Source organism: Dermacentor albipictus, chromosome 6 (assembly GCF_038994185.2).
Source record: "Dermacentor albipictus isolate Rhodes 1998 colony chromosome 6, USDA_Dalb.pri_finalv2, whole genome shotgun sequence".
Classification (NCBI taxonomy): domain Eukaryota; kingdom Metazoa; phylum Arthropoda; class Arachnida; order Ixodida; family Ixodidae; genus Dermacentor; species Dermacentor albipictus.
The window spans coordinates 13317271-13339697 of record NC_091826.1 but is presented as its reverse complement, the minus strand read 5'-3'; the positions used below and the strand labels follow the sequence as shown (position 1 = coordinate 13339697).

Here is a 22427-nt window from a genome sequence, read left to right as displayed (position 1 = left end):
TTTGTGTATTCGCGTTTCTCTGCATAAATAAAAAAAACAGACAGAAAAGCAATTGGCAAAGGTTCGCAATCTCTCTAAGAGACAAAGCAGCTAGCCTGAGCTGGTCATCAATGCTTTTGTTAGCAGTGGATCCTACATAAACGCAGCAATACAAAGTACAACATAGAGTGAACCGCGGCAGCGGTGTGCATGCATTCCGAGTCATGAGTGGAAGTCAATCAGCCAATCTCCTGCGGTCGTCAAGGCGCTGACGTGAGGCGCGGAAGCCCGTTGGCCAGCCAGTTAGCGAGCCAGTCAGCGAGGCATCTATCCAAAGAACGCCAGCTGGCAATCAGGCGGCTCGTCAGACAGCGTGAGCCAACGACCGTCGTTAGCAACGGTGCCTCCGAGAATGACAGCTACGGCGAGCTTCGCCTGCCCCTCCGTCGCCGGTGCCTGTAACGTGTTGGCCCTGGTCCTGTTGCTGTTGATACCGCTGCAATGTGTGCCGGGATCTCAGGCGTCTTCGCTTGGTGAGCAAGCGTTCGCCTAGCCACATTCTCGTTGCCTGCTTGCATAAGTCAACGATGCAAATTGTGATACGGGTAAAATACAAATCACTGGAAGCCTCAAAAGACTGACGAAGAGGGCGTCGAGCGCAAAAAAAACACGAGGGAGAAATGTTGATACTGTTGTTCATATTTGCAAGTTCACGCTTATTTATTTTTTTTCAGTTTCAGCTTCAGTTTAATATTCTTTAAATAGAATGAATGGGTAGGAGGCAATATACAGACGAGGGTCCCAAAGTCAAAGACTGCAACGGTGCCCTCAATTGTTGTTAATCGCACGTGTAAAAGTGGGCATACATACATACTTTACGCAATATCAGGAAATCACAAAAGTGAAAGCGGTCAGGGGAACCTTCTATTATCAGAGCATACGCACAAGCATTACTGCAGGAAGCAATAACGATGCTGGCTTGAAATTTTAAAAAATGCACCATGGTGAAAAAAAAAAGATGAAGAATGAATATATTTTATATACCACCTGCTCATTTTTTTTTACGGACAGACATTTCTATTGGGCCAGTAGAATGTAAGAATTTATCTTGTTCGATTAAATTTCTTTTTTGTCACCCACCGTTCGTTGTCGGTATCGGTGATACCGCGGGCGGAGCGCTTCGCGCTTTGACCATTGACGAACCGCAAGACAAGGTAGCATTTGATCACAATCGTTACGTTATCGCGGCCTTGATCGCCATTCACTGATGCTTTAGATGACAAGGGCAACATTGCATGCGCGAAAAATCGCAATGTTCAACTAATCAACCCTGTGCTGCAAGTTAACTCCTGAATTATTACATTAAGGGCTTAAAGAAATATAATATAGTCAAGAGTTCGACGAAAGTTCGTCTGGTCAGGTAACATGATGATGAAGAAATTACGGCCACTGACCAAGTCAAGGTGAAAAAACACACAGAGACGTTTCGAGAGTGTGATCAAGGAACCCGTACGGGTCCCGAAACGTCTCTGTGTGTTTTTTCACCTTGACTTGGTCAGTGGCCGTAATTTCTTCATCGAAATATAATATATATGTTCAATGCTTTTCTAGCACATTCCGGAGTCAGATAACTAGAAAATGAATCTAGCTTCCACAATTCTGCTAACTCTATATGTGACGAATTGCGGCAGATGACCAAAAGTGAACAACTAAACAAACCAACTCGTGAAACTTTGTCAATTTGCCAACCTCACATCGCGCTTTGTCATCCAAATATTGCAACCAAATTTGAAGTGTTCCACCGGAAAGGTGAAGGCTATCCAATGTTCCACATGCGATATTTTTTTTCATTCATAAAAAAGAAACTTGCCGCATATCCGCAGCACTACTGCCATTGCGCTTCATTAGGTGAAACGGCCTTCGTTAAAATACTAGGATCTGCAAATGTTTCTAATTTCAAATAAGGATTGAATACTTTTCCCCATAAATTTTGTATTCCATTCGACAATTCACTGATAAAAGTTACTGAATATTTGTTTCTGTTCAGAGATAGGAACACTTATTGGAATACTGTGGCAGAAAGGTCGACGCAAGACTTTTGCGAACGATTGAAGCGCGGGAGAGCAGAGGTTGCATTGCAGAAACACTAGTTCCTGTACGAGCGAATAGAACAATCAAGTTTTGATGAATTTTTTTTGCTCTCATGCAATGAGAATTAATGCCTTGCTTTCTATGGAGGCACGAGCACGGTGCCGATGTTTAGGCAACGCACTTTATTACTTGGGTAGTTTCACCATAGTTGGATTCCAATAAAGCTACGTGAGGTGTTAGTCTGAGGCTTATCTCCTTTACCGAACACAGCGCGCTACGCGCATCTGGCGACATTTTGTTCCCTTGTTTTATTGCTGCCATTGTAGCGCACCAGATAACTGACACCAGTTATCATTTGCTTATTCCTCAGCTGATCGAACGCTTCGCTTTGAACGACATTAAATGGATGTATGAGAAACTGTATAACTGTAAATGAGCGCTATTTTACCAAGTGGATTGCACACAAACTTGATGTGTCAAGTTACTTGCAAACGAGAAAATAATTGGCATTCAATTCTATATTTTAAGGTCATTTTTACGTTCTTTTGAGTATTCTTTTTCAATTTGATTCCGAAAATTAACTATTAGAACCTCCAAAGAGAATGCAAAACTTGAAAAAAGGCAATCTCCAAATTTTTGCGCTGTTTAGCGACGTAAGAGACGGGCGTCGCTTTATGTCGGCCACACAACAGATAACGCGCGAGAACGGGATGGTCTCCACGGTCTCCGTGAAACACCTCGAATTTATCGTAACGATTTTTCAGCCGACATGGAAATGGATTACGCGCACAGCCACTGCAGGAAGATCGACCTTCCGCACATCTACCGCAAGCCCGGCGAGCCCGTCTACTTCTCCATGGAAGGCTCGTACGACCACTTCTACTACTGCAAAGAGCAGAGGGCCACGCGCGTCGACTGCACTCCCGACCTCGTGGACTATATTTGCACGGTGCGTACGAACATTTAAATCAATCAGTCAATCAAAGGCCATCAATCAGTTATTCAATCAATCAGTTATTCAATCAATCAGTTAACAAATCAAAGTGCATTTACAGCGCCATCTTTTCAGAGCACTTCCAGCGTTTTTCACGTACACCTTGTCTGTCCAGATTCACCAACGTATAATCTTGGTTCCAAACAAGTGATTTCAAAGCTCGCGTAGCGTGGCCATGCATACTAGGTGTCCTCCGAGTCTGACGGTATGACCCAGTCTCGAGAGAGAGAGAGAGAGAGAGAGCATGTATTTGTGTGCCGGCGTGCTTTCGCGTGAGTATACATGTGTGTGTGTGTGCCTTTCTGTACGCGCGTGTGCGCATGTGTATGTGCGTTTATAAGCGTATGGTTGCGAGCGCGCGAGTGAGCGACCGAACATGAAAGCGTTTTCGTACTCCGCTGGTTTCACGAGTCTTCAAGCTCACTTGCAACGATCTCAAGATATCCAGGCCATTTAGGAACATGAACTCAAGTTTCGCTCTGTGCTTCATTACTCACAGTTCGTGTGCAGCGCTGGAGCTAGGCAAGAGGTGAGGGCCGGTGCAATGTAAGGAATCCCTTCATTTGACATATTCCTTTTTTAGTGGTCATCATTCGCAGTCGGCCGATCTCTGTGATACCGAGGGTGCATGAAGCAGCACTCCGACCACTCACGAAGCAGGAGAATTAATAGCATTGGAATAGACTTATTAAATCATCCCGGCCTATGTCATCAAAATGAGTCACCACCACCCGTTAATATAAATCTTTCAAACTCACTTTTCATAAGTGCTTTTTCACTGGCTGTAAAATGTTATTTTGTAAACTTCATAGTGAAAGCTTACCGATAAAAACATGGTTACAATAAAAGGGCATATTCATGTCCTGTGTTAACTACCGTCTATATGACGTGCCATAGACACTAGAACATAGTTTTATTAACTGTAAAGGCGGCCCTCTGTTTTGAGATGCTCTCCAACTCAAAATGCAAGACTTCGACATCGATCGAGCCGTCGCTGTAGCCCAGTGGCTAGACAGTCACACTGCTGAGCTCCAGCTAGAGGGTTTCATCTTTGTTGCGGCGGCCGCATTTTAATAGAAGCCAAAAGCAAAAAGCACTCACGTGCTTAGATTTGCTGCACACACCAGGTATTCAAAACGTCAGAACGCCAGGTACGCCAGGTACACCAGGTAGTGGAAATTAAGCCCGAGTTTCCCACTATGACATGCCTTATAAACAAATCGTGCTTCTGACACGTAAAAAATTTTTGTACGTCAATCTTGATATTGTCCAGTATCTGCTACCTTTCTCTGATGATAATGTGGCATTAGGTAGGTTTCTTCTCATGGAAATGCACAATTTGTGGAAAACACCAATGATGGATTATCATGTCAAACCGATCTTCCCGTCATGGTTGTGTTTCACTCAAATGGCTGTATTCCTAGCATATATTTATAGTGAAGGTGTCTTTTAACCAGATTGGTACCCAATCATGTTGAAGGGTCTATCCTCACCATCCTTCCAGAGCTATAGTTGCATTTTAATTGAATCATTTGCAAAGAAAATATGAAGAGTGCTTGTGATTGCACTTCTTTTGTATTTGTGTAACCGCCATATTGCCCGCCATTCTGAAGTATGCAGATGTGGTGATCGTTGTATAGCATTACTGCATTCGTCATTGGCAGGCGTGTATCCAGGATATTTTTTCGGAGGGGGCCACGGCTTCATTATTTCCCGTTTAGTTTTTCATGCTTGGTGCATAATAGTACAATTATTAACGTGAGCAAGCGATTGGTCTGCCTGAAGGCATGTGCCATCTTGTACATGTCTGGGGCGTGCGTTCGAAGGATATGCACCTTTGTTCATAGGTGACGCGCCAGGCATAAAAGGGAGCAGGGTGCTGGCCGGAAAATTTTCGGGGAGCACGGTAAACCCCCCCTCCCCCCACCCCTCCTCCCGTGGCTACACCATTGGTCATTGGTGCCACTAGTTGGCTAATCAGGTGCTGTTCTTTGTACTCGTTACTGTAATAAATACCACGTTAGAGAAAAGAAATTTCATTTTTCAACCAAACTGAGTCACCACAGGGACTTCCGGCCAATGAATATCATAGGAACCGTCAAAGTATTTACAAAGAATTCGCAGTTTCGCCGGAAAGGCGAAGCACCGATTGCGACAGCAAATCAGTAGATAGCTGTATGAAGTAAGGATAGTAGGTTTATCGGCCGTATAAACTTGTACACATTCGCTTACTAACTAAATCAACAACGATAGAATGTCTAAGTGTGACTCAACGAGGACGTAGAAAGAAACAGACACACGGAGACAGCGCTGTCTTTGTCTGTCTGCTTCCTTATACGGCCTTGTTCAGTCGCGCTTATACTTTCTATCATGGCTTCAAACCAACAAGCCCGTTAACGTGTTTTAACTCAATTAACCAGCACGGTGTCGCGCGTGCACAGCAAACATGAAAACACATCGCTCGATGACAGCGGAAACTGGCTGTGAAAACGCTGCGGTTAGGAATCGGGGCAGCAGCCGCGAGCCAATCGACCTCCGTGCATCTGTCACTTCAACGCGTACGAAACAGCGAAAGCACAGCGCATACGAAGCTACCGGTACTACGTGCACTCTGCCAACATTGCAGATCGCTTTGAAGATGAGGCCCGCGCGGGCGCGCAATTTAGTCGCATTGCAGACCGCTTTCAAGACACACGAGGGCCGGGAACGCGTCCCTGCGGCGTCCGCCTTGGCGGACACCGTAGTAGATAAGGCCAACGCCGTAGTAGACGCCGCGGTTGTGTCCACTCTCGGACATCGAGGCACCGTAGCAGCCGCCGGAGAAGGACGCCCCTCCTCCCTCGCCTGACCCCCATTGCCTCGCGCGCCACAGGAGAGGGCACGCATCCGGACGGCGTTCATCACTCGCGCGTGTAAGATTGAACCGCGTTTGCCGGCTCACCCTCGCAAGCTTTAACTCATAGGGAACCTTACGGCGACGGCAGAAATGGGCCTGGAGTGTCCATGTAATTGCTATCGCTATAAATATTTTCAAATGTATGACATTTAAATGTATCTTAGCTCACCGAAGATAAGTACATTCCGAGATCACGAACTAGGAGGTAAGGAAATATTTATTTAGTCAAGAAGTGTATGGCAATGAGTTGCTGACTGAACAATGCTCGGGGAAGCACTTAAACAGGATGAACAAGAAGCTATGCTTTTAGGAGTGAATAAATATTTACAATAGCAATTTGACCAGTCCCAGCATTGAAGCACAAGCAAAAGCATATACCGACCCACATCAGCAGAACTTTCAAGGAAAGTGCGACGACAGGGTAACTTCTTCGGAAGCGTCAACCGCATTAAGGATAACGAATGCTTGAGTTAGCTTCATTCGTATGTTAGTAAAACTGCGATATGAATGGACCAAAATATACATAAGTCGAAAGACAGGCAGTTTTGCAGCGGAAGAAGACAGCACTCTGTTCCAGACAACGAAGAAACCGAAAGCAAATAAAAAATAAAGAGAAAGAAACAGAGACGAACTGGTTTGAGGACGAAAAGGAATCTACCTGCACGATACGCGGTGTGCGATGGCATGCTGGAGGTATGCGAAAGCGATTACACATGCCGACATGACCAGCGTTCAGACGCACTTCTGCGGTCCGATCGGAAGAAACCGCGGTGGTGCTGCAAGGGCCAATAAAAGTCCACCGCGAACGGAAATGTGTTGCCATGGGGCAATCCCTTGAGGGCTATCATCATTCGTCTCACTTACGCATGGTTCAGCAGATGGAGAGTGCTGCCAGAGGTTTCTTTCACCTACCCGTGTGCCTCGAACCTAACTTCGAACAAGATCAAGGGCCCCCCCTTTATGGAAAAAAAGTAACAATAATAAAAGAGGCGGGGAAGGAGAGCCGCTTTTTTCTTCTTTCTTTTTTCCTTAAATCGTTCTGAGTTAAGCTAACGCCAAGAAGAAAAGTTGAGGGGATTCACTTACTCAGTATTTACGAGTACGGCGTGGGCAGCTGTAACTCCGAACTTTGTGCGCAGGCTACCGATTTTTCGCACCCATCCGCGCCTAACAGACCCGGGAAGAAACCAACGCGGAATGACTGCGTGTGCCCACTACGGAGTTGACGCTGTTCATCGTTTGACCTGTGCGGCTCCCACTCTGCCCAGCGTCAAAGCGTTTAGAGCTTCTATACGTCTCTAAACCGTGGCAGCAGTACTAAAGGTTTGCCTATAGCACCCTTTCCCACTTCCCAGAAATAACGACACGAGGGCGTCTGTCCATTCCGACGAAGCTGGAAACTCTGCACTTTATTGTGCGCACATAAAGCTGTCAGAATTCTTCTCTCGGTTATATATTACGGCTCGAAATTTTGCCCGTTCGCTTTACATTCTCCTTCACGTGTCGTTTGCTGTTCCTAAAGCACATCTAATGCTTAAAGTTGCCTGAACATTTTTTGTTGTTGTTGTTGGTGGTGGTGGTGTTGTTCTTGTTGTTTTTCTTACGGTTCTTTCTAATTATTATTCTTAAAGGAAGCTTGCCGCGTCATCATGCGTGGGAGGCCCCTCTCGGTTCCTCTGTGGACGCGTAACCCTCGACAACATGGCGTCCACGAGCGTGTACGACTTATGCTCAGGAAAGCAGTCATTCAATGCGCAGCAGAAAATAGGGCCACGTCTCCGGAGTGCTTAGACTACAGCTATACGAGAGACAAGAAAATTTAAGTAGATTTACGGGCGTGCAACATCAAAGCACGTTAAACAATACGCGTCCGTTTTGACACGTGAATGCTTGAAGCACCTTTCTATCGTGAAAAAAAAAAACATGCGTACGACCAATTGATTGTTGCGCCGACAAGTATACTCACAGACAACTTTCTGCTGAAGGATTGAAAAGCGGGCAAGTTGGAATCTATTCATTGATTAGCAGGGCACACTCAAACGAAACACGAGAAAGAAGACATGACGAGCGCTGGTCTAACAACCAAGAAAGAAATGTTGTTAGACCAGTGCTTGGCCTGTCTTCTTTCTCGTGTTTCATTTGTGTGTACGCTGCCCAATAATGGGCAACTTTCAGTGTTAATAAAGCGAAAGCTACGGCTGCAAAGCGGGCACAAGTATAAGACAATATAGAGGGTTCCAGCAAGTACACTAAAAGGAACGGACAGGACAATGCTGGTGTTGTCCAGGACATCGCTGGTGCTGACCGGCGTTGTCCTGTCCGTTCCTTTTACTTGTCTTCGCGTATGCACTTGGTAGAGCCCCCTATACTATCACCGGGCACCAAGTGGCTCAAGCAACCACACTACAGCTATAAAAGTACTCCTGAAAAAAATGTCGCATTTCCATCCACGTTAGCTTAAGTTAGAGAAGGTAAAACATAAACATATTATTTAAAACAACAGAAGGAGACAAAATATATCCCTGACTGTTAAATTGCACTTGTTTTACGGCTTGTCAACTCTGCATTTGGGAAAATGCGGAACCATCACATGTGAAAATTACGCTGGCACAATATCCGCTGCAAGAAACCAAAAGCGCTGTCAAATGCTGCCGTACTTGGCGCAGTCGAAAGCGCCTTGGCGAAAGCTGTCCGCGAGTGTCATAACTTACGCTAATCACCTAAAAAGAGACACGACTGCGCGACCTCGATGCAAAGCACGTTCTTCAGGAGCTCACTATCCAAAGGTCACTTTTTGCTACTAAAACAGAGATAACATAGCCCGACATTACAAGAAAAAATCAAATGCAATCTGTGCTGTTCAGTTTCTGAACCAAAGAAGGTGAACGCACAAACCGCAACTGGCGAGCTTCTGTAGAACACTGTGTATTGTTTCAGGGCTACAAAGCAGTTAGTAAATGCAACACTGTTGGTTGATGATATACTACTTCAGTGTTCTCGCTTTAGGAAGCATATAACACGTGCAAGTACGCACGTGTTTGTCTAATTTATAGCCCGGATTGTTCGTGCTCGAGTCGCACGTCCACGCTTTCTTCGTTATCGCACTCCACGTCAATTATTTGAGCATCACGAGTTCATTATTTCATAAGCTCTCCCTTGGTAAAGGCTGTAACGTTCTGTCTTTACAACCAAGGAGAAGACGCACAATTTCTTTCACAAGGGCAGTCACTGCCACCACGGTAGACCGTTCAAAACAAACACTGTTAGAAAATGAAGCAGGTCACTGACCAAGGTCAAAATAAATATAATATGGCGTTTCAGGATCAGTATACGGATCCCTTGTCCATAATGAAATGTCGGCTAAGCACAAGGTTCTTAAGTAGCGTTCAGCACATGACGCAAAGTTCGGGACTACACATGGTTAAGAGTGCCAGATGATCTACTGATTGCGCTATTTGTCGTTTGAATTATTAGTGATTCGAGATTGAGCCTCGTTGTCAAGTTTTTCTGTGGCTACAATACGCACGTTGTCCAAGTTTACCTCGTGACCCATCCTCTAGGTATGCTCTGCGAAGCCATTTGTCACTGTATGGCTTTTCGCGACATCATTCTTGTGTTCTTTGAGACCCCTGCAAAAATTTTCGCTTTCGCCAATATACAACGATTCGCAATCGGCGCATGGAATCTTGTATATGACGCCAGGAAAACGTGCCCGAAAGAGAGGATCCTTCACGTTCATCCGGTCAGCTTGCTTGCTGGCACATGCGCGATTTCCACACCGTGTTTCTTAAAACACAAGCTAGCGCTTCGCTAACGCATCGAATATACGGGACAGCAGCGCGCTTCTGTCTCGATGCTTAAGCGCCCATGGCTTGTCTGCCAGCATGCTCATTACTCATCAGGAACTTCGTTGTCCTCCGAATAAAATGCTTGGGGTACCCGTCCCTCGTTAGGTCCTCTTCAATGACCTGAAGCTCCTCTCGCAGGCTGCCTGCATCAGAACAGGTGGAGAGGGCGCGTTCAACTAGCCAACGAACCACTGAGCGTTTATGGGCTGTCGGATGAACTAGCTCGAAACCACTGCGTTCAAGAGAGGGAGGCAACCGTCTTTTTCTTCTTCCACAGTAAACTTGATGGAAGGCTCGACGCCGTTTAGGCGATCGAGGAAACGTTGCACGTTCTTCTTGTCTATGACACAGAAGCAATCGTCAACGTATCTCAAGAATATCTTATGTCTAGGCTGAAAAGCTTCCAAGGCCTTGCCTTCTAGTGCTTCGATTGTCAGGCTTGCAGTTATGACTTAAATAGACGCTTCCTTTGCGGTACCAAAATCTTGCCTGTATAATGCCCATTGTACGAGAAATACGTGTTGGGCAAGCAAAACTGCAATAAGGATAACTGCGAGTCGGCCTAGTTGGAACAGATTCATCTTAAAACTTTTTCTGCGCAAACAAACAGGGACGAAGAATAGGAGCAACACAACGATGAGCGCTTTTTAACAGCTGGTTTTATTTCTGAAGAACCACCTGCTTAAACAACTGCAATAAGGCGCACAGCTCAGTGACGTCCAACCACATGCGACCCTGCAGTGTCGGGCAGTCGTGAATCAAGCCTCTGGAGGTTTCGACGGCAAGTTCAACCAGAACGCTGGTGAAAAGGGAGCACACGTCGACTGACACGAATAGTCAAACTTGTGTCATTCCACGTGTCCTTCGAATATACATCAGCATAACGTTCCCTATATCTTCATAAAACTCGGTGGTATAGTTCTAGTAAATTCTACGGCAACTAATTTGCTGCAATGAACGCGATGAACTAACCTCTTGAATCTTAGTGCGCACAACTCCTATAAGATTTTTTTTATTTCCTTGCAATTTAAATTTTGTGGCATGTTTACTTTGCTCAGGGCAGCGGGCAATCTTCGGACGCGATTCATAAAGTACGCTTCTAATGCTCTGAAACGGCTCTAAAAGTACTTTTCTGCAAAGGCTACATTAAGTAAGAAAGTTCAAAGTTTCGTCGTAAATCACCGACGACATGCTCGCCGTACAGATGCAAATTTCATCAAGGTGTCACATTTAGTTCTTCCAGGATAGCGGGCAACCAAAGTACGCGCTTCCTATTACGCCGTAATTAAAACGAAAGCGATGATTTAGTAATGACTTCCAAAACTGCTAATCAACCTAAAAACTTTACACTGCCAGTCCTTATCTCCAAAAACCTGTCCCCAGTTCTGTGCAAATATATAATTACTGCCATTTTAAGTTGTATCAGGGCCAGCGGGGAAATCTTTGCATGCGTTTCGTGTGACGCCTATGAAGGGGTACAAAACGAGTTCTCGGGAATTTTTAATGAGCCCCTGATTATTCCACGCTCTTCAAAAAATGCTCACACATTACCTCTGACATGGCCACCAAATATTCAAACATTCCCTTCAATTATAGTACCGGTGAATCTTTTAATTCTCCTTTTATTGCCGGAACACACGCATATGATGTTGTCGAGCTTTTCTAGTCGAAATAACCGCTTCGTTGTGAAACTGGCGCCCGTTGTAACATTCACGATACTGTACAGAATTAGCAAAAGCAAGCCGTCTTCTTGGCGTCCATACAACGATGGCACACGAACGCTGCGCCAAGAAGCGACCAAGGAGGTTAAAGAAAAACTGCTGGAGTGGAAGCTCCCGTAGCTTCTTTCAAGGAAAGGTGAAGCCAATGCTTCCCCCTCCCTCACCTGAAGTAGTGCCTTGTCGGGTGATCTCCGCTTACCGACTAAGTGATTTGGCTCTGTTATTGCAATGATAAGCTCATTAGAAAACAAAAGCTGGTTGTTCTCAACAAAAATAATAAATTCTGAATATTGATCACGTTCTTCACAACTGTATGCCAGGATATTCAGATTCACACTAAAACCAACAATACAAAGATACTCGTAGATAAGTGTCTTTCTGGTAAAATAAGCCATGACTAATGAAGGAGGTTTATACATTCGTGGGAAGTGTGCGAAAAGCGCTTCTTCACCATCTTTTATCGTTTATTTATAGTTTTATTGTTCCCTACACCCACAGCATGCGATAAATGTAACGACACCTTAGATCTTAGTCATATGCTCTGGCACTGCTCCGCGTTACGCAGCGAGAAGGACAACACTGAAGAACGGTGGGACGCAGCTCTACGCAGTCTCAGGTTCAAAACACAGCTATGGGCAGTCCAATGGGCCCGCGAAGCGGCCGAAAGGCTTGGTCTTTAGGTCCCAACGTGGGAGCGACCCGCTTCGGGCTAGGAAACTAGCGCTACCTAATGGACCACAATAAAGGTTTTGAATCCGTCCATCGTGCCCTTCTTGTGCAGCGCCACCTTCGGGACACCGTTTCCACTCCAGCAGTTGTCCTTTAACGTTCTTGGAAGCCACGCTTTCTGTTCGTCGTTTGACGGGCCTGCCTCAAGTGCAGACGACCAGCTTTTTCATGCCGATATCTGTTTCTCGTTCATTGTAATCCGGCGAGGCCACTGATGTCAGAATCTTCGTCACCTTATGCGACGCTATTTTGCGAATAATCGTGTCGTCACGTTCACCCTTAGGTTCTTATTCGTAAGGTCACTTGTCCCTGATCACATCTGGACTGAAAGGTCAAAGGATCGCTTTGTCACTTACGCTTTGCAGCAGCAGTGGAGTTTCGGCAGACGACGAGAGGGCAGTAGATGGGCACACGAGAATGATGTGACATAGAAACGCAAAAAAAATATCTGAGGACGCGTATATTATTGCCTTCGTAGCGCACATTACCTCTCAGCAGCAGTTAAAACTAGCTAAAGAAAGCAGAGAAGGGTCGCATGTGAGAACTAACGCTAATATGTAAACGTTTGCCCGCACGACGTGGTGTCGTCTGCTAAAATTAAAAAAATAAAGAAAAGGCAAACAAAACATATTTCGCTTTGTTGCTGGGCGGAAGACTAGTGTTAGCAAAAATGTGATAACACTTTCAAGACAATGTCTGGACGATTGATCAGTGCTTTACGAGAACGCGATCGCAAATATTAATGCGTAAGCATTCTTTGGTATGTACCCCCCGCAAAATCTGCCCATCACGCGAAGAGTTTAGTGCCTTGTACCTGCACAAAAATGTGCAATTTGCGAAGATATTTAATCGTTATATTAGTGCAAATGTAGATCATTGTTAGCTTTATAAGCGAGAGGGAACGACTGGAACTAAAAAATTGATCAGAGAGAATACCCATCAGATTTATGCATACCCATAGTCATACATAGGGCTCCATAGAACACGCATGGGGAAGCCTATAGTAGGAGTGGGCCAACGGAAATTTGGGTGTGGGGACAACTTGAAATTCGGGGGTCGGGCAACTGAAATTTGGGGTTGGGCCTAGTTCAAATTTGGGAGTGGACGAACTTGAAATTTGGGGGTGGGGTCAAGTTAAATTTGGGAGAGGGCCAACTTGAAATTTGTGGGTGGGCCGCCTTATGTTTGGGGCTGGCCCAACTTAAACATAGGGGTGTGCCAACTGAAATGTAAGGCTGGACCAACCTGAAATTTGGGAGTGGTCCAACTTAAATTTGTGGAGTTTCTGCGTACTTTTTGACAGTGAGGCCCCACGTAAGTGATCATACCCAATCCATACTTAGCTTAAACATAAGTCAGAAATCGACGTGCAAATATCGTGTTTGCCACTGCACACTTTTTCATTTACCTTTTAGGAGTTTCTAAGCAGCTCGTCAGATGCAATACGCATGCGCTTTCTTTTGCCGCGTGACTCATTTTCCTGTCGTGGCAAAAAGTGCGCTGCAACCTCCACGCCCTTTTGTCACGCATATTTGCTGAGTGATGTGGTTTAACGTCTGATAACAACATACTGGCTCTGACAGTTATATCGATAATATTGATTGATTGATTGATTGATTGATTGATTGATTGATTGATTGATTGATTGATTGATTGATTGATTGATTGATTGATTGATTGATTGATTGATTTGCTGGCTGGCTGGCTCACTGGCCGACTCTGTAGTGGGAGGCTTCTAAGGCGTACTTCGAAGCACGGTACAATTAAATCTTGGCATCCCGTCCACATCTGAATTCGGCTACTGCTATCGCGAATCGAACTCCCGACCTACCATATGTTTGTCAGCGCAGCGTGCAGTCGCTACAGTGCAGAGAATAGCGCTATATCAGATGAACTTGGTCCCTGTATTGTCGAAGTTCAAGTAGACCGCTTGGTGTTTTTTTTTTTAACTTATCCTTTTGAATATGGGGAGTGCGCAGATTATTCCTAAGCTAAACGTCGCTAACAAGCCTATCTTCTAAAGTTTATATTCTACACACTCCCAAATAGATGACTGAAAAAATGCTACACGCAACGCTTAGAAATTTCGCAGAAGATGTATGTACATACTTTATAGAGAATACCCAAAAATGTTCAAGATTCACAACGTTCTCATCATAATTACGCATAAACAAATCGAGAAAAACTTCAACTAGCATGAGCAACACATGTCGGCCATACACCCACAGCGCAATTGCGAAAGCCTGTGATCAAAATGCGAAGCACGAGGACCTACAAAAAGCTCCTCCTTCCCGCAACCCCTACTCCCGCTGAGGAAAGTTAGTTTGCCACATCGAATAAAAGTTCTCCCTCGAGGCAGCATCGAAACATCACTGTAAAGTACAAAGTTCCGTTATGTGCTGAAACATACGCCTTCTCCATTAACTGGAAATGTTTCAAACATAACGGCGTTACACGATTCGACGGCGCGCACAGCCGGTCTGCGGCTTACTCCGAGAAGTGTAGTATAAAAAAATAGCCTAAAGCGCGTTACCTTATCCTAATCTTGATGGCTGTCATCATTTCTCGAATGCTATAGGACCATCCAACGCCCTAACTCTGCATTTTCTCGTTTCGGCGTACAGTGGCCATGGCTTCAAACTCATGTTATCAGCAGCTGCCTAGTTCTTTCACCGCTCTCTCGTGAGTGATTCTCGTAGAGACCCCTATTCCTTCGTGCTGCAGTATTTTCGGCTTTTTCCCGTGTTTTACTGGGAGACGCCGCTCTCATTGCCACGGCAATGGAAGTGGAGTCGGCAGAATGCCGACGCGACGTGACTGCTTCGTCAGGTACCGGCCCGAGGAAGAGAAATTGCCCACCGAGTCAAGCTGACAGCGAGGACACTGCGCTGTACTCCTACTCAAGCGATGACGCCTCAGACGACGAAGGCTTCGAAAGAGTGGTACACCGGAAGGCCAAGAGAAGAAACATCAGCGGACGGTCTTCGTCAAGTAAGTCTACCGTCATTCCACAGCGCAGGCCATCGGCGCACACAATTCTTTTTGTGCCGGACGCACCTGCCGACAACCTCAACCGCCTTAATCGACAAGCGATTTCCGTTTCTCTGGAGGCTCTTGTCCCAGGAGAAATCAAAGATATCAGAATTAATACTCGAAAGAACATCCTGGCTATTGACGTCCACAACCGAAGCGCAATCAATGCTTTGATGGGAGTAAAGCTCCTGGGCAACATTAATGTCCACTACCTCATTCCGCAAGACAACGAAACAACGGCCGGTGTTGTTTATGACATTGACACATCCATTAACGACAGCGACCTGCCAATTTTAATCAAACCTGCGACAGATGGTGTTGCCTTACTACAAGCTCGGCGCCTTGGCAAGTCGACCTGTGTAAGGCTCGTGTTCAAAGGTGACTGCCTACCATCACATGTAAAGATCGGCCACTTTCGTCATGTGGTACGACCTTTCGTACCAAAACCTCTTCAGTGCAGAAGGTGTCAAAGAATTGGACATGTGAGTGCTGTCTGCCGAAATACAACGATATGCCCACGATGTTCCGAACACCACGACACCGACACTTGCCGTGCAACAGAGCTCAAGTGCCCAAATTGTCAAGGATCGCACGCTGCGTCCTCAAAAGACTGTCCACGCCTAAAGAAGGAGCAGAAAATCTTGAGAAAAATGGCCAGAGACGGATCGTCACACAGAGATGCTTCAGAAGCGATAAGGCGACATCGGTCCCGGAAACGAAAGTCCATGAAACCCTCTTCCGGTTCAAGGGAAATGTCTCGTCCGGCAACGCCACCTCCTGTTCCATCTGTCTCGAGTAAGAGCACGAATGTCAACGAAAGAAGTGGCCATGCTTCATCAAGTGATGCGTGGCCGGCACTGCCGAGAACATGCCACGCGCCAGAGCCACAGCAAATGAATCGCCATTTACAGTCAAATGTCACTACAGTTGACCAAATGCAAGACAAGGACTCACAAGTGATTGCCATGCTCAAATCGCTCACGAATGTCATGCGTCTGCTACTGACGAACATGGACACTCCAGCTGCTCGTAGCGCACTGCAAGTATTGGACGCGCTGACTCCAGTACTTGAAAGCATCGCATAGCACCATGGCCCGCCCCTCGCTACCCTTCCACAAGGAAGTCAAGAAAGCATCTTTACTGCAGTGGAATGCCCGTGGTCTCAAATCAAGAATTTCAGATTTTAGACATTTTGTCTTCGAAAACCGTTTTCCCATCCTTGTAATTTGCGAACCGAACGTGCAGAATGTTATACGTATTTCTGGCTATGAGGCATTCATGTCCTCTACCTGTGGTGATGTAAGCAAGGTAATTGTATATATTAGAAGTGATCTGACTTACGTGTTGCACCCAGTTCCGCCTCACGACGACAATCAGTACGTTTGTTTAATCGTGAAATCGAATAAGCTTACGTTCACACTCGTTGCTGTGTACATTGCTCCTTCAAGTGGCTTCGACTCTAAACGACTACACGACGTGCTATCAGCGACACCCGGCCCTACGACTCTCACAGGAGATTTTAATGCTCACCATCCGCTTTGGGGGAGCCTGAAGATGGACTCCAGGAGAAGGCGAATAGCATCCTTTGCCACACAGCACGACCTTTACTGCCTCAACGATGGTAGTCCGACATATTTACGCGGGCCTACCTACAGCAGCTGCCTAGACTTGACCCTGGTTTCTCGGCTTCTTGAAAGAAACGTGCAATGGTTTACAGACATTGAAACACATGGCAGCGACCATATTCCGACGTACCTGAAGATCAAGGGACTATCGAAATACTCCTCCATGACGCTCCGGCGAATTGACTGGTCGGCGTTTCGGTCGCACATGGAGGGAGTATGTCAGCAAGGGAACCCTTCAAGTCCGGAACACGAAATTCAAAAAGCCATGCAAGAGGCTACGCGTAGTTTCCAGCCTTTCCCGAAATATGCAGAATTTGAAGCAGAACTGCAGCGACTACGAGCAATTCGCCGGCGGGCTGAACGAAGATACAGGAGAACTAAATCCATCCATGATCTCCGAGAGGCAAGGCGGATGCAAAAGAAGATTCAACGTCGCATCGATGCACTACAATCTCAAAGATGGAAACGTTTCTGTGAGTCCTTGGATCCACGTCAGCGATTATCTCAAATATGGAGAACCGTGCGTGGGCTTCGCGTATCACCACAACAGCGTGTCCCTTTCAAAGCCCTCGCTTTGCACCAAGGTCGCAGCGAAATTGACATTGCTGAAGAATTTTGCTCAAGACTTTCCAGCTTGCAGTTCCAACGCGCAATTACACCATGTGCTACTCCTGTGCCACGGGATTCCCACATGGATGTAATTTTTTCGCTGGAGGAGCTTGAAGCGGCACTGGCGACTTGCAGGCGCTCTTCGTCACCTGGCCCGGACGGGGTTACCTATGCGGCGCTCGCCAATCTTGGGCAGACAGCACGACTCATGCTACTAAACCATTACAACGAGTCTTGGCGCAACGGTTTGGTTCCACGTGACTGGAAATGCAGCCGCTTGGTTCCACTTCTCAAACCTGGCAAGTCACCGTTAAACTTGTCATCGTACCGCCCCATCGCTCTGGCCAGCTGCATAGGGAAAATAATGGAACGAATGATTTTGACTCGCCTGGAATGGTACCTGGAAAGTTACAACGTGTACCCAGATGCTATGGCTGGCTTCCGGCGTGGGCGCTCATCCATAGATAATGTCATCGATTTGGTTACATTCGTTCAGCATCAAAAACGCCGGAAACGACTCACTGCTGCATTATTCCTAGACATAAAAGGCGCCTATGATAATATAGCACATTATGCCATTATAAATGCTCTTACTGAAGCCGGAATCGGTGGCCGCACTTTTCAGTGGCTGTGCAGTTATTTGACCGACAGGCATTTCTTCGTGATGACCGAGGATGGCGCCACGACTCAACACCAAACGTGCCGTGGAGTACCACAAGGCGGAGTGTTAAGCCCGACGCTGTTCAACCTAGTGCTCGTTGGCCTAGTCCGATCCTTGCCCAACACAGTTCAGGTATCAATATATGCCGACGATATCTGCATTTGGGCGTCTGCCGTAACACGGCTGCAGGTACGAGCACGGCTGCAAAAGGCAGCTACGATAACATCTCTCTACTTGCGAAAACAGAACTTAGAGCTGTCTTCAGAGAAATGCTGCCTTGTCACATTCACTCGGAAGGAAATGAAGCGTTACAGTGTAAAGGTCAATGGGCAAGCAGTAGCGCATGCACGAAAACACCGCTTTTTAGGGGTAATTATTGACCGAGACCTATCATGGAGCCCGCATGTTTCATACCTGAAGAAGAGATTATTGACAATAATACATCTCCTCAAATTTCTCGGCGGAAAGTCATGGGGCACTTCGGTGCGGTCAATGCTGCAGCTGTATAACGCCTTGTTCCTCGGCTTCGCAAGATACAGCCTCCCTGTGATTGGCAACACCTGCAAAACAAACCTGCGTGTACTCCAGGGACTACAAGCTCAGGCCCTAAGGACGTGTCTCGGTCTTCCGAGGTGTGCGTCTACAGCGGCAACGATCGTCATAGCACGAGATCACCCAATATCAACGTACTTGGCAACCGACGCTCTCAGGGCGCATATTCGGCACGTGGCCCGATTACCTTCTCACCATCTTGCCGCTCTACCCACAGAAAGGCCACACACAACTTTCAGTCGTTTAATTGATGCCAATCGCCCCTCATTGCCATCGAACTACATGCCTGCAGCAAGACCATGCTTACCTTTATGGTGCCTACACAGACCCGACATACGCCTCACCATCCCAGGAATCATGAAGAAAGCCAACATGTCCTCGTTTGCCCTTAAGCAGGCCACGTTAGAACATTTACATGAGGTGCACAGGGGCCGCGTACACGTTTACATCGACGGTTCAGTTACATCTGCAAGCGCAGCTGCCGCTGTGCTGATACCAAGAAGATCCGTCAAGATACAGTTAAAGACGTCACATGTATCATCAACGACAGCTGCTGAACTCGTAGCCCTGCGTGCGGCTCTTCATTTTATTAAGGAGGAACCATCCCAGGCATGGTCAATCTTCTGTGATTCCAAGGCAGCCCTACAGAGTGTACTCTCAGCACTGCGCCATGGATCACATGAGCAGCTCGCCGCAGAGATCAGAGAAGTCCACCATCGACTAGTTGACGAAGGGCACGATATAATATATCAGTGGTTGCCTAGTCACTGTGGCATACATGGCAATGATCGAGCAGACGCAGCTGCCCGATCTGCCCATGACGACGTCAACTGCGTTGCCATTCCTCTTTCGAGAGCCGACGCAGCGAAAAAACTTGCCACACTTGCGCGTGACCTGACATTAGCCCAGTGGAATTCATCCGATTTCACAAGTGCACGCCTCCATACTCTAGACCCTAATTTACAGCTCCATATCCCGTCCGAGCTTCCACGACGTGACTGCACCCTTCTTATCCGTCTATGGCTTGGAGTAGCATTTTCAAATGCCTACTCTTTCCTTATCGGAATGGCCAACAGCCCACTGTGTGACTTCTGCGGGTGCAACGAAACGATCGAGCATCTTCTTTGTCAGTGCTCTCGTTTTAACCCAGAAAGAACTGTCCTCTCAGCCACCTTAGACAAACTGGACAAGCGCCCTATGACAGAAGACAAGATCCTTGGAACCTGGCCTACGCGAACATCAGCGCGATCCGCTATGAAGGCGCTGCTGCGATACTTGAAAGACACGGGACTTTCTGACAAATTGTGACAGTACACTGTGTGGCGCAGGACTGTACGGCGACACTGCGTAAGACTAGGAATGCCTTTGCGGGTTGCTTGACAGTGCCCACAGGAATAGTTCGTGTGTACGTGCGTGTGTGTGCTTAGGTTTTTTTCCTTTTTTTTATTCTTCTTTCTTTCTCACCTATTGCATCCCTTTTCCCTTCCCCCAGAACAGGGTAGCCAACCGGAGATAATCTCTGGTTAACCTCCCTGTCTTTCCTTTGCCTTTCTCTCTCTCTCTCTCTCTCTCGTTTCCAATAATATTTTAAATGCGGTGGCACAGAAGAACGTGGCGCGAGTTTATACGCAAGCCGCGTAATCACGGCGGCAGACAATTTTTTTTTCTCATAGTATTTATAACACGTGGACGCCTTTAGGCGGCGCCAGCAATTCCTTTCCCCATAAAACGAATACATACATACTAAATGTGCAAGAAGATAGTTATGCACAAAGAAACATAATAAAAACTAATGCATCTTTAGTGGAACGATCATCGAGTGACACTCTTGTTTCTTGCGCAGTACTTCCGGTTAACCTCCTGAGACGACCGGGGACAAATTCAATATAAATCAGAAAAAAAATAGTACAGTAAAAATCCGTGGGTTTCATTAGAGATATATCAGAGCATAAGTTTAGTTACAAGTTGAGTGCCTGAAGTGTCTGGAATACTTCTACTTAATTAGACATCACTTATAACCGCACACCAAAGCACCGAATCATAGATTTTAGCGACCCGCCACGTCAGCACGGCTTCGGCGAAATTCCTGGAAACCTGGAAGTAGAAAGCAGAAGTAATGACGTCGCTAATGACGTCCCACATAACGTGTCATCATATTTAACCGACTAACTAAAGGAAAACAGTTGCCTCGCGTACACAACATCTGCATAGCAGAGTGGTTGTGACGCCACTCCCTCCTCTAGCTTCTCTCCCGGCGCTCGCCTGCTCGCTCACTCGCTCGCTCGCAACAGCTGCGCGCGCGCGCTCGTTAGTTACATGCGCTCGCGGCACACAGCGCTGTGTGTGTGTGTGTGTGTGTGTGTGTGTGTGTGTGTGTGTGTGTGTGTGTGCGTGTGTGTGTGTGTGTGTGTGTGTGTGTGTGTGTGTGTGTGTGTGTGTGTGTGTGTGTGTGTGTGTGTGTGTGTGTGTGTGTGTGTGTGTGTGTGTGTGTAATCATAATGTAATAATGTAATAATGTAATCAGGCGGAATACAAAAAAATGTAATCTGGTTATCTCAAGCGACGACAAGCAGCATTACTTTGGTTCTTTCCAGCTATGTGGCATTTGCACATTATTACATTTTGGTGCGTGATATTTGAGAGACCCTGTATATAAGTAGTCTATTCGGCGACAAATACAAGTACTTAAACCAAACCACGAGGGTGTAGCTTAACACAGCTCCGCTTTAAGCCGTTCAGCCGTGATGCTTACGATTCCCAAATCCAGGTTGTGAAAAGCGATATTGAGAGAAGCTTGTTGAAAATAAATGTGTTTTTGTTTTGTTTACTTGCAGATGCTCGCAAAAAAAAGATTTGAAGAATCCTTCTGAAATAAGGAATGTGGATTCTGCAGACTCTTCTTGAAGGTTTCTTTGTCATCAGACCTTAAAATCTGTTATAGAATAAAAGCCTGGCTACAACCACCTGCGCATGAGTTATTGCACATAAGACTGTCCCTGATTTCAACTACACATCTTGCGCAGCCGTGTACTGGAGTGCATCGCTGTGAACACAAGGCGTTGAACTTGTAGGTTCGACATGACACGATACCAACGCTAGCGCACTGTGAAACTAAACGATGACGTCATAACGCGGCGCTGAACTAACAAATGAGCATCTATTCTGCACAAATGTTCACATCCATATCAAACCAATTCGAATAAAACGCGGAGAATGAAAAAAGTGCGAGGAGTAAGGTGTGCCGAGGGCCCGATGTGTCCACACCTTTTGCACAGGTCGCACAAGTGTTGCACATGTTTAATCTACTACGTGCATATCCCTTGTCACCTAGTGCTTCTCTTTTGTCATTCGTCATTGTCATTTTCTTTTTATACCGCTGTCAATTCCAATGCGTATAAAAATAAGCTCCCGTCGCTAGTTGAGTCATGTCTTATGTCGCCTTCGCCTCGTATTCCTGTCCCCTACACCTGGGGTAGCTTGCACGAACATTTAATAACGAAAATAATAACGAACTTACTAACGCGTTCTTGTGCGGACTAGGCGTTGCCTATGGAACATTTAAGAACGTGTTCTTGAATCCGTTATTATTTTCTTTATTAACTGTTGGTGCAACCCGGCCCTGGTATCGCATCGCATCGCTGTGATGCGTGTAGTTTTATTTTGACTAAAAAGGATCTCAAACATTCTAA

General features: G+C 46.2%; 1 protein-coding gene and 1 long non-coding RNA gene across 2 annotated transcripts in view; one reads left to right on the top strand and one right to left on the bottom strand.

Annotated features, from left to right (window-relative positions):
• Nucleotides 1-285: 285 nt before the first annotated feature.
• LOC135914221 (uncharacterized) lies at nt 286-21705 on the top strand. The gene is made up of 3 exons (XM_065446972.2): nt 286-512; nt 2835-3019; nt 21573-21705. The coding sequence occupies exons 1-3, from the start codon at nt 392-394 to the stop codon at nt 21606-21608; spliced, it is 342 nt and encodes a 113-aa protein (XP_065303044.2). The 5' UTR covers nt 286-391; the 3' UTR covers nt 21609-21705.
• LOC139060782 (uncharacterized) overlaps nt 20628-22427 on the bottom strand; it is a 42661-nt gene continuing 40861 nt past the window's right edge. Inside the window, exon 5 of the long non-coding RNA XR_011515036.1 lies at nt 20628-20832. This is a non-coding gene — a long non-coding RNA (uncharacterized lncRNA). The remainder of the gene's footprint in view (nt 20833-22427) is intronic.

Excerpts from the sequence above, each read along its gene's own strand:
- LOC135914221 (XM_065446972.2), top strand. The coding sequence starts at position 392 with ATGACAGCTACGGCGAGCTTCGCCTGCCCCTCCGTCGCCGGTGCCTGT. Across the intron at positions 513-2,834 it reads ATCTCAGGCGTCTTCGCTTG|CCGACATGGAAATGGATTAC; the intron begins GTGAGCAAGCGT and ends ACGATTTTTCAG. Across the intron at positions 3,020-21,572 it reads TCGTGGACTATATTTGCACG|ATGCTCGCAAAAAAAAGATT; the intron begins GTGCGTACGAAC and ends GTTTACTTGCAG.